The 13,016-nt window shown below is 29.3% G+C and overlaps 1 protein-coding gene across 1 annotated transcript; it reads left to right on the plus strand.

Moving 5' to 3' along the window:
• Nucleotides 1-5,341: 5,341 nt before the first annotated feature.
• Nucleotides 5,342-7,477, plus strand: LOC120091373 (protein CYSTEINE-RICH TRANSMEMBRANE MODULE 13-like). The gene is made up of 3 exons (XM_039049375.2): nucleotides 5,342-5,560; nucleotides 5,708-5,885; nucleotides 7,226-7,477. The coding sequence occupies exons 1-3, from the start codon at nucleotides 5,509-5,511 to the stop codon at nucleotides 7,269-7,271; spliced, it is 276 nt and encodes a 91-aa protein (XP_038905303.1). The 5' UTR covers nucleotides 5,342-5,508; the 3' UTR covers nucleotides 7,272-7,477.
• Nucleotides 7,478-13,016: the final 5,539 nt, after the last annotated feature.

The following is a 13,016-nucleotide window of genomic DNA, read 5'->3' on the forward strand; positions in this document are numbered from 1 at the left end:
TCAATTATTTTAGTCATATGAGAATATGCATAAAAATATTTGAAGATTCATTTAAACCTAACTAGTTTGTTTCCTTTCAGAAATTGAAGATCCATGTTTAATTCATAATGTCTCTTCAAAAGTTGCTAAATCATATAACAACCATCAATCTTCATTTTCTCTTTTCAAGATCCTAGACATGCTCAACAAAGACTTTCAATTAATTGAAATTATATATATGTACATCTATATACCCATGATCTTATCTAACCAATGTGGGACTTTGGTCGTATTCCCAACAATCTTTTCCTTGAACAAAGGACTAAATGAGTCTCCCTTGAAGTAGCCATCCATCCATCTAACTCTTATCTAGGCTAACTCCTTTTCACCAGAGCACACTGCCTATTTGATATAGTTCAACCATGGATCACACCATGACTTCTTTCGAGGTTCTACTACATCTTTGTTTGACACTTAAGAATTATATCAACATGACTAAACTAGAGATACGACGTTGATACCACTTATTAGAGATAAAAACTCTCCAAATATCTTCACAATAATATGATATTGTATCTACTTTGGACATAAGCTCTCGTGGCTTTGCTTTTGGGTTTAACCCCAAAAAGTCTCATACGAATGGAGATAGTTGTTATAACAAAAAGTCCTTATAAAATATCAACATATTTTATAGATTAGACAATATTTCAAACTTTACCATCAATTCTACAAGCCTCCACATAAAATTAATGGAATTTACATATTTTCATACTACAAGCAAGCTAGGTGATAGTCAAAATAATGTTATAAGGCCAAATTCAATTTAAAAGTAATAATAATACTTTTCAACTTCATGAAATTTAATGGTCAAATATAACAATTTAATCATGCTCAAGTAGATCAAATATAACACACAGGAAATGTTATTTCCATTCATGATAACATGATAATTAAACTTGCTCAAGTAGATACAGTAACATCCCATTTAGGATATGAAAAGCAATACAATAACAACAACAACAAAGAGATTATTTTCTTATTGCACTTGTCATGAGACGATTCACTAATTATGAAATATTCAAGTGTGTATTGAATATCATGCTCAAATATAGCAATTAAATAAAATTGTCAAATTCTCATACCTTATATAAAAACTTGAAATATATATCGTTGAGATTAAAAATATAGGAAATTCAACATATATTAAAGTCCATTCAAAATCAACAAGAGAAAACTCGATGATTTTGGATTTGAATCAAATCAAGAAAATCTCATCACCATCATCATCAAAGATGACAATAATTTGAAATATAAAAATTGGATGCAATTGAAATGTCTTTCCCTTAAAGTCATCATACTTAACAATCAACAACTACAAGACTCACACTATAGATTTTACGTAGTGTTGGAAAATCTACATTAAACACAAGCATGTCTAGCAACCAACGTTAATCAGTCCACTAATTTACTCAACATAAAGTGAAAAATCAATATGTTGAGCTCTCTCCAAAATTCTAAAATCATATCTTCAATTTGATGACTTAGTCAATACACCATTTCAAAATAAGTATAGAATGAAATTCATTTATAAGGATCTATAAAATTATGAACACATTCTAGTTCTTAAAGATTCATTCTAAAACATAAGGTTCGAAATATAAGTAAAGCACACCCATTAATCATTTACAATCTAAACTGAAGACAACAATGTAACGTAGAGATTAGGAGTGGAAAAGCCTTCAGTTAGTCAACAAAATAAATATATTCACAAAATAGAAAATACCATCTGAAAAAATTGAACACATATTTAGGGGCCAATTGGATTGATTAGAGAAAAAAAATGTTTTTTCAGAAAAGACATTTTTATTTAAACCCTTTTTATATAAGTTTTTTTAAATACTCTTTAAAAATATTTCAAAAATTATTTTAAGTAGTTGTCAAACATTTTAATTTTTTCCATGATAACTTATTTTCAAAACTAAACACTTGAAAAGTTAAATCAAATACATCATTAGTCACTCAAAATCAATTTAATATTAAGTTTTACACTCTTATACGCAATTTTCATACTATTAAAACTAATTTGAATAATCAAAAACAATTCTATAGTGATTTTGAAAAATATAAAAGTAAATTTAATCATTTGAGAATCACACTTAAACATGCTCTACAAGATATTGGATAGGAAATATATATTTTAGTCCAAAAATTGATACATTTTCAACAATTTTATTTCAATTATTTTAAAGTTAATCTGAGTTTTAATATAGGTTAAAATTTCAAAGTTTAAACACTTATTTGGCATTGAGACTTACATGAAAGTAATAATTTATCCTCAAACTTTAATATATGATAATTTAGACCATTTGCTTTAAAATTAAAATTTATATTGAGTTGCTTCAGAACATGATTAATAATTGTATCAAAATCAAATGACTTTTTTTAAAATTATTATTTAACGACTTAATCTTTGAATTTACAAACACGTTGAGTCTTTGATTGGTTTAAAAATCAACATTTATGATAAAATAATCATTTTAAATTTAAGTACGTGGACTAAATTGTTACATATTAAAAATTCAAATATTAAAATATTATAAATTTGAAAATATAAGAATTATCATCGAAGTTTTTGTTTTAACAAGTGAGTGAATATATATGTTATTTAGGTCTAGTAAAATTTTTATATCAATTGAACTATGTTCACTTCGCAGATGTTTAAAGATTAGAAGTGATGTTTTTTTAACCAAATTTTAATTAGAATTTTTACCTGTTTAATTTAACAAATCAAAAAACACATTCCAATAATTTATAGTTGACTTGATATTGGAAGCTACATTATAAAGGCAACATTAAATGAAAGAGTGACAATAAGTTTGAGAGGTCCTATGCTAACTATTAGAAAATCACTTTCATAAGATGAAAAGTCAAAAAAGAAAAAAGAAAAAAGAAAAAAGAAAAAAGAAAAAACTAGTTTGAAAATATTTCCTCCTAGAACTTCGAGATTTGAACTTAAAAGTTAAAACACCTTGGTTGACTTAAGATTTAAAAAAGAAAAAACCATTTTTAAACTCAATTTATATTTTAATTCCTTACTTTTGAATTTTGATCTTATAAAGTTAGGTGGATTTTAAGTTTGGTCCACACTTTTTCAAGACTTTCTTCCTCATAAATTTCATTGATAATTCAAGCTAATATTTAAGAAATAATGTTTCTATAATAATGATAATTATTATTATTATATTATTATTATTATGTTGAGTTAACAAAGTTGAAGAATCAAACATTTGAGGATATATATCTAAATTAGTTGAACATTGTTCAAATTAACAAATAAGGTTCTTGATTATTATAATATCTTTATATATATATATGGATTGTTTTCATATATAGAAAAATGAACCAAAAGATTTACATATAATAGCAAGCAAAATATCACAGTTTATCTATGATAGATCGTGAAAGACTACTATTTGTGTTAGTATCTATCGTGTTCTATCGCAATCTATCACGGATAGATTGTGCTATTTTGTTATTATGTGTAAATATTTTTAGCAATTTTGTCATTTAAAATAATTTTCCTATATATATAGGTTCATTTTTATAAGATAAATTGTTTTGGAGTGAACAAATTACCTCCTATTGTATCTACATATATGGAGTGCCACATCCACGAATTAGTTTCAAATCTTGTTTATTTAGTGTGTGTTTGGAATACATGTTCAAGTGTTTAATTTAAAAAATAAGCAATTTTGAAAGAAATTGGAGTGTTTAACAACACTCAAAATAGTTTTTCAAGTGTGTTTTAATTCGTTTTTATCAAAAAGTGTTTAAATAAAATGAGTTTTTCTTTTCTTTTTTAATTTTTTTTTTCAAGTCAATCCAAATGGGTCCTTAATCTCTATTTTAACGTAATTCTAATAAAATCACTAAACTATTGATTATGTTACGAACCTTGTGGATAATATGTTGCTAACTTTTTTATTTTTTTATTTTTTTTATTTTTAGTTTTGCTATTTTGTGATTCATTACAAAAGAGTTTGAACATTTTTGTGTGGCATAATTGTTACATGACAATAAAGACCTCATAAAAAAAGCTATATTGAATGGAATTAAACTCATAAAAACTAGAAATAAATTTGAAATCACGTAATAAAAATCTACATTTAACCATAAATATAAGAAAAAGTTGCAAAAACCACTTCTAATTTATAAGATCTAATTATTACAATCACACCATCTAATTCGTTTTTATTCAATCAGTTAATCCATAACTTATAAACTCATTACAATTAAATATTACAAAATGAACCAACAAACCTCTGAATCACTCCATTTTTACATCAAATTTTTGTTTTTCTCAAGATGAGAATTCAACGTTGATTCAAAGCCAATGATTTGAGGTTGAAAAGTAGAATTTTAAAAGTTTAAATCAGATATGAAAAATATAAATTTAAAAACAAAACAAACAAAAATAACAATGAATTTCATAACAACTTTTTGATAGGAGATTCAAAAATTGGATTCCAATTTTAAGAAAAAGTTGGATTTAATTTAAACAATTATTTGAAATGGTTTATTCCAATAAACCATTAAATTTATAGTTATTCACTAAATATTAAGTTGAATATAAAATATTATTAACTAATTTATGAACCTATTTTATATTAAAAATTTGGTATAATTATAATTTTTTATTTCATATACTTTATAATACACTACATAATATAAACTTTTTAAGAAAATTGAATTTAGTGTACAATATCAAAATACTATATTTATTAACATTTTTATATACCTTAATATAATTCCACATTTTTAAAATTTAAAATTTAGATTTCCAGTAATTGTTTTAAGAATAAATTTAGATCAGAAAATAAAAAAACATAATTTAGATTACAAAGAGAATTGAACCATATTTATAGTGTAGTAGTAATTTTAGTATTTTGTTTAAAATGTTAATAGAATAATATTTTGAGGAATAAAATAAAAGGCGAGAAAAATAATAATTGGTCAAAACGACCGATCCTACATCCTTGTACGCGTTCCGCACGCGGCTTTTACTTTATTTTCCATTTAAAACTCCAACACAAATTAAAATAAATAATTTTATATATTTCCTTAATATTTAAGCAAAAACATCTCGGCCGTCAATCATTACCATCTTCAACCAATGATGTCATTACGTGTCAAAATCGTAGACCATTAGTAAACTCCTTAATTAATTAAATACAAATCAAAATTAGAGATAAACCTTCCCGGATTAGCCGCAAACAAACACAACGTTCTCTCTCGGTAATCTCATCAACTCTGTTTCCGGATTATATATATATAAACCCTTCAGATCCCACTCTTCTTCTCTGTCATTTGTAGACCTTCGTTGTCTTCTCCATTGACTCTTTCTCCTCATCTCTTCAGTTCTTTTTATTTCTGTTTTTGTGAATTTCGGCCGGTTTCATTTTATCGACGGTATTGAAATTGGTGGGAAGGGAGAGATCTGTTGTTGATTTCAAGAAGGAAGAACAAGGGATGAGTTATTATAATCAAGGTCAACCTCCGATTGGAGTGCCTCCACCTCAAGGTATCTTTAATTATTATTATTATTATTATTATTATTATTTCATGTGATTTTGGTGTTTTTGGTGTTGGATCGGAAGGTTTTGTGATGTACTATTGTAGATCTGTGTGTTGATTCAGGGTTTTGGTGGTGGTTTCTTTTTGTTTTTAGGTTATCCACCAGAAGGTTATCCGAAAGATGCTTATCCGCCGCCGGGATATCCGCCGCAAGGCTATCCTCCTCCCGGTGCTTATCCGCCTCCGGGATATCCTCCGCCTTACGCTCCTCAGTATGCTCAAGCTCCTCCTCAACAGCAAAGTAGCAGCGGCCCTGGTTGCCTTGAAGGCTGGTAAAGATTTCACTCTCTTTCTTGATTTCTCTCTCTTTATTGTCTATGGTGGTTGAAATCAGTCCTGAACTGAGTCGCATTCCGATGATTTCGTATCGGAAACTGGTTTCCGAACGAGTCAATTGCATCGTTTGGTAAAGCGTGCAACCTCGTTTTCATCGGAGACGTTCTTCTTGGAATTGTCGCTCCGATCAAATTCCCCAAATTGGCCCCCAATTCATCTATATATTACATCTTTATTATTATTATTATTTTTGAATGTTTTATTTTAATTTTGGGAAAATTGTGAAAAACCGCCTAACCTTTTCGATTTCATCATTCACCTCCTTAAAGCTTAATTTTATCGTTTTTCTAATTATTGCAAAAGATAATTACAATGAATTTAGTTTAATAATTATATTAACTAATTTCTGATGGTTTCCAGATTAATGTTGAGCCGCCTGTCCTTTCAATTTAGGAAAACAAATAAATTAGCCTAAAGAATTTAGGTCTACTTGTAATTTGCAATAATTCTATTGTTTTAGGTCTGGGTCTTAGAAATGGATTGATGTCCTAATTAAGGGCTTAATTGGTGGATCAAATTGTGAACGTTATAACATTCTGGAGAAATTTTTGCAATTTATTTATTTACCATCATCATGATTGTTTTTATTAAGCTAGATTACAGAAAATACTCCTAATCCTTGTTATTAATTTCGAAAACTATTTCTATTCTTTTGAAGTTGCAATATTGTATTTACCTTCCATAAAAGTTTCATTAGAATAGAAATCTATTAAGATTTATGGAAATTAAGACCTTGAACGGGTGTTGTAGTCATCTACGTTGTTGTTTAGGTCTCATCGTCACATTATTTCAAAGCCCCACATTGATTAGGGAAGAGAGAAATCAATGGTATATATGTTAGTGAAGGATTTAGAAACTCCAAGAGGTCTAATCACTGACTCGATCTTTGGGTTAGAATAATTAAGGGGTGTTTGGCACTAACTTCATAAGTTCGTGTTAAGAAACTGAACTTCAAAATCACTATGGAAGTTTGCACATTTATTGGAGAACTCCATCTTCCTCTCTTTCTCTATTCTGCACATTTATTGAAGAATTTCATTTTAGAACTCTCCAGCATCTCAAACACAAACTTCCTAACTCCAAACTTCATAACTCAACTTAGGACCCCAAAGGCTTGAACACTCCCAAAGTAAAGCCGTGAGGGCTAATTTCACAGAGATGTAATATTGCAAGTTTTGGAATGGAAGGAGGATTTTATAGGTCTGATTTAGACATGTTGTGATTAGTCTGGGTGAATTTTTGTACTAAAATTGAGAAATGATATGAAACTGTGCAGTTTGGCTGCGTTGTGCTGTTGCTGCCTGCTTGACGCCTGCTTTTGAAGAGAAGGATTTTGAGAAGTGTGCTATGCTTTCAAATTTAAGAGGCGATTCCTCAGTAGAATTTTTCCCTGGATGAAAAAGAAAAAAGAAAATGAAATTGAAGAAACAATTGGAGTTGTTAATGATTTGGGCCCTTTCATTGTGAAGTTTTAAATCTTACGGTTTATTAATTAATATAGTTTAGTGTCTGTTTGTTCTTCGTGCCATTCTCCTCTTCCTCTACATTTTTCTTATATAAATAACACTATATCTCTCTTTATTGGTTTGTTTTCAAAATCTGACAACTCGTCTGCTCCTTTGATTAATGGGTTTCGTTTGGATTCATCTCTGTTCTTCAGTTATGGTTTTAAACCATTTTTTAATTATCCAAAATATCCCTTCATTTTGTATGTTTTGAATTAAAAAAATTCATTTAAATATCATTTTAGTCACTATATCTTTAAGTTTGTTCAATTTAGTCTTCGGACTTTCAATAAATCTTAATTTTAGTATGTTATTTTCTTTAAAAAATTGATTAAGATATAACAATAATTTTCATGGATGAAAATAAAATATGGGAATATGTTTTCAAAATTTATAGCAAAGTTGTTATAGATAACAAAAAGTTTTTTTAAATAAAAAATTAACAATAAAGCATTGAGATTAAATTTAAGATTTATTGAAAGTATAGGGATTAAAATTGAACAAACTTCAAAATATAGGGATAAAAAAAAAACTATTGTGTGAGGTTTTTTTTGACTAAGACTATTTGGTGAGTTTACCATGTTATATGTTGTTGAAAATTATTGGTCTAGATTAGTTTTTAATTATTGGTCTAGACTATTGTTTAATATGTTGAAAATTAAAATTAATCTAGACCAATAATTTTCAACATACTAATTTAGACTATTGTTTAATATGTTGAAAATTATTGGTCTAGATTAGTTTTTAATTAGAAAATCAATTGAAATCGAACCTAAACAAGTATATATTTTTTAAAAATAAATAATATCATGTGTCTTTTAATATTTTAAAAAGAAAAATAAAAAGAAAAAGAAAAAGACAAGATCAATTCAAAACTGAATGGAAATAAAAATAAAAAATAGGAAGAAAAAGAGACCAAAAATTGTGTACCAGATTGATAATAAATCAAATAAATTAGTTGGTTTTGTTATTTATTGAATATGGATATGGATCTATTTCTTACAAAATGAATTGATTTGATTAGTTCACCAATTTAGTTGTGGGTCTCAAAATGGATAAAATCTCAATTGTCTTCCTTGATAGCAAACAGAAAAAATGAAAAGTTGCTATTTTCTTTTCCATTGCGCGGCCCGTCGGTGGACGAATTGTTGATGTTACATGGTGACGTACGCCGCAACACAAGTCTCCCTTGTTGGCCTCTCATGTCTAGAGTTTGGCAAAAATCTCATCCCGATTTAATCTTTGGATGGGCATGGAGAAAGTATTTCCGTCCCGTCATTGATCTCAACCTCGATTAATGTTTTTTTTTTTATTTTTAATATATATATTAATTTTACAAATAAATATATATACTATATAATTATATATACCCTATAAATATATATTAACTTTACAAATATTTATATAATTATATATATTACAAAAAAAAAATGGAGATGGATCCCTGCGGGACCCGTTTTCCTGACGAAGAATTCTCATCCCTGTCCCCGTCTTCAATTGGCGGGGATGACGGAAATATCCCGCGGGAACAAAGATGGGGAATCCTCCACTCTAGCCTTGTTGCCAATCTTACTATCATGTCTTACCCATATGAATTTTGACAAGGGTTTTTTTTAGGACATGGAAATTCACTTTTGATTTTTCAATTTTCATGAAGTTTACTAAACATGCACTAATTTTAATTTGAAACGTTTTAGTTTTTGTATTTCTAAATTTATAACAATTTAGTCTATAAACCTTAATCAGTGTAAATATGAATTTTATCCTTTTCTTAAATATAATAACTATGAGGATGGGAGTTCAACCCTTCAATTTAGGAAAAATGTTATGTCAATTACCATTGAGTTAGCCTCACTTTAGCAATATAAATTTAGGCCGTAATGGATCACAATCACAAAAAGTAATTAGATTGCTTTTGGTCAAGTTTACCTTTAATAATGAATATATCATATTTACTGTTACTATTATTGTTTGGGTCAAACAATAACAACAAATGTAACAATAACAACAAATATAACGGTAGCAGTAAATGTGACATATTCATACGTCTTATACGGTGACAGTAACAATGAAGGTAACCACAACAGTAAGATTATCGATATCAACTAGTAACTCCCATATAATATTGAAATGCCAATTGGATTGATTATCCTCCGTCGTTCAGTTGGATTACATTTTTTTTTATTATTATAGACTTGGAACCGCACCCACATTATGTTCCTTTTTTTCGTTAATATGAAAATTATTTGAGGCCTTTGGTAATAATTTTGTTCATTATTACGATGATAATTTATTCATATATTTTCATAACATATCAAAATCAAGTATGAACTTCTTGTTCAAGCGGATCATTTATGAGAGATATCGTCATTTAACGATACTGAGCTATATTCATAGTCACTATAAAACATTTCCCCAGAGCCTCCGGTAGCACAACCAAGACAGTGATGGGTTCTCTGCCCCTGCGAGGATGGAGCGACAGAAGTTTTGAGAATTCAAGAGAAGGTCACGGCGAGATAGCCGTCTATCATCATGATAGGTGTCAAGTGGAAGTGCAGTGATGTATGCAGCTGAGGCATCCTAACAGACCGGTAGACTTGAACCTTGTTCCTACATGATTCGATCAATTCGATGAGGCACTCGCAATCTATTTTCATTGTTCAACTCTTTGACAACACGAAAAAACCATTGTTCAACTCTTTGACAACATGTTCTAATATTAGAACTATGATTCATACTTATCAGACCTCGTGGCCGGACTCCGAAAAAAAATTATTCTTTCGTTTATACTTATTTTGGTTAAAGGATAAACGTTTCTTTGTCTTTTTTTCATTATATTCAGTCATTGAATAAGCATTGAATAAGTGATAATCCAAGGGTTCTTACTCAGTGAATTTTTGAACTTTTTTTGGAAGGTTTTTTTTTATTGAATCATCGTGGTTATAGTCTGAATCTAAGGTTTTAATTGATTCATAGGGTCTTAACAAGAGAATTCCTATCAATAATAAAGAAAACAAGAGTAAAGTCGCATTACATACAAATCAAAGGAAAAAATAGGTAAATAGAAGATTCAAGAGGCCCCTAATGATTAATATAAATACGAATGAGCCGACTTGATATTTGGGCATTATAACTACAAAGAAGAATTTTTTTTTTAACTATGTTTAATGGATACTTTTAACTCATGATTCTATTTAGTTTTTTAAGCTATGATTCCTTTTTTTTTTTAATCAAAATTCGACTTTTACAGTTTTCAAATTTTCACCAACAATTGTTTATCCTATACATAGATCTAGACAAAATTTATGAATCATAGAATAATTATTCGATTCTTTTTGCTCTTTGTATCATAATTCAATCAAAAAAATTCTAGAATTATCCCAATTTGTAAGATAAATAAAATTATTTTTTTCTTCAACTTCGCTGAAATCAGAATAGTTCTCTTCATTCTGATTCTACTACATTTGGATGAAATTTAACCGGATTGAAATATTTCTTCTGTTTTATTGATTCTTGTGAACTAAAAAAGAAACAATTTGAATATCGAATGGGATTTTTTATTTTAATGAATCCGTTTTGATTTTACGTTATTTCGTACCATGCAATTCCTTTGTTTGTGGGATCATTTTCTCACGAGAGGTAATTAAAAGAAATTATAGAATGGGGTTGTTACCGATGCCTAGATCTGGTGGGATAAATGGAAATTTTATCGATAAGACCCTTTCAATTGTAGCCAATATCTTATTACGAATAATTCCGACAACTTCCGGGGAAAAAGAGGCATTCACCTATTATAGAGATGGTGCGATTTGATTTTTTTTTTTTTCAATTTTCTTTACCGCTCTTTGTCTTAGTAGAAAGACACAATATTCGGGATAGAAAGAAAACAATAATTGAAATAAATCTACGCTTCTTGGAGGTGCAATTTGAAAATAAAAAATTTCTTCTAAAGCTTGTTGAATAATTTTTACGGATTCTGTCATCTCAGCAAGTCTGACTAAATAACGAGCTAATGATTCTCCTTCTTTTTGCCACTGAACTTCCCAATCAAATTCGCCATAACACTCATAATGATCAACTTTACGAAGATCCCATGGTATTCCGAAAGCTCGCAACATTGGTCCGGATAACCCCTAATTTACGACCTATTCTCTAGAAATAATGCCTACTCCCTTAACTCGTTCTAAAAAAATAGGATTTTATGTAATAAGTTTTTGATATTCAGCAACCGCTGTCAAAAAATAATCGCAGAAATCCAAACATTTATCTATCCATCCATGAGGTAGATCAGCCGCGACTCCCCCGATATGAAAAAAATTATGCATCATTCTCATACCGGTGGTTGCTTCGAATAGATCATATACTAATTATCTTTCTCTGAAAATATAGAATAAGGGAGTCTGTACCTCAATATCCGCCATAAAAGGGTCAAGCCATAACAGATGAGAAGCTATACGACTCAACTCCAACATAATTACTCTGATATATGTGGCTCTTTTAGGTACTTGAATATTTTCCAACTGTTCTGGCTCATTTACGGTTATTGCTTCTGTAAACATAGTAGCTAAATAATCCCAACGTATTACATAAGGTAGATATTGTATAATTGTTCGGGTTTCTGCAATTTTTTTCCATATTTTCAATTAGATGGTAATAATAAAAAATGTATTAATAAGCCCATATTTAATAATGAATCCAGGTGGATTTGAATGGAAAAATCCATTCTAATACTCCATCCGAGAGTTATCAGTATTTATCAAATCTGTTCTTATCTAACGGAACACTATTGGATCAAATGACAAAGACATTGTTGAGAAAAAGATGGCTTTTCCCAGATGAAATGCAAATTGGATTCATGTAACAAGAGAAAGGTTTCCCATTCCTTAGCCGAAAAAATATATGGCCATGAAATAGGGATTAAGTGGAACAGAATTGACTGGGTGATAGAGTCGTGCAAACACTAGTTTCTTCCATATTTTGGACCTTAGCTCCATGGAACAATGTACTACTGCTGAAACATGGAAGAATTGAAATCTTAGATCAAAACATTATGTATGGATGGTATGAACTGCCTAAACAAGAATTCTTGAACAGCGAACAACCAGAGTTATTACTCACTACATCAAAAAATTTCCATTAATGAAAGATGTAAATCCATTGGAAAATAAAAAATACGCATGCCGGATGAAATGGTTGTTGCTATCTGTTATGTTACAATAACGAATCATTGGTTTACCTGAATAACTAAATAAAATAGATAGACCCCTCTCTTCGTCTTAGGTCGACGGAACTTCTCCATTGAAAGATTCCCTATATGGATAATACACATTCCAGTTCACCGAGCCTAATTCTAATTGTTTTGTTCTGAAGAAAAGCACGGGGCGGTTCGTCCTATTCAGATATTCACGACCAAGAAATACTGGATTCTCTTTGGGGTAGGCCCTGAAAGGAGAAGGAAGGCTAGAATGCCAACAGGCCTCTATTATTGAATTCACTCGACCCGATAGTACCCCATTTTTGGAACGTCCAGTGCCAAAGTCACTGAATGGGTAAGTCGCCAAT

This window comes from Benincasa hispida, chromosome 11 (genome assembly GCF_027475165.1).
Source record: "Benincasa hispida cultivar pf3 chromosome 11, pf3_genome.v1.1, whole genome shotgun sequence".
NCBI lineage: Eukaryota > Viridiplantae > Streptophyta > Magnoliopsida > Cucurbitales > Cucurbitaceae > Benincasa > Benincasa hispida.

Bases quoted from the DNA above. Each gene is read 5' to 3' on its own strand.
- LOC120091373 (XM_039049375.2), top strand. From the start codon at position 5,509: ATGAGTTATTATAATCAAGGTCAACCTCCGATTGGAGTGCCTCCACCT. The intron at 5,561-5,707 runs GTATCTTTAATT...TTTTGTTTTTAG, and splicing joins TGGAGTGCCTCCACCTCAAG to GTTATCCACCAGAAGGTTAT. The intron at 5,886-7,225 runs GTAAAGATTTCA...GAAACTGTGCAG, and splicing joins CCTGGTTGCCTTGAAGGCTG to TTTGGCTGCGTTGTGCTGTT.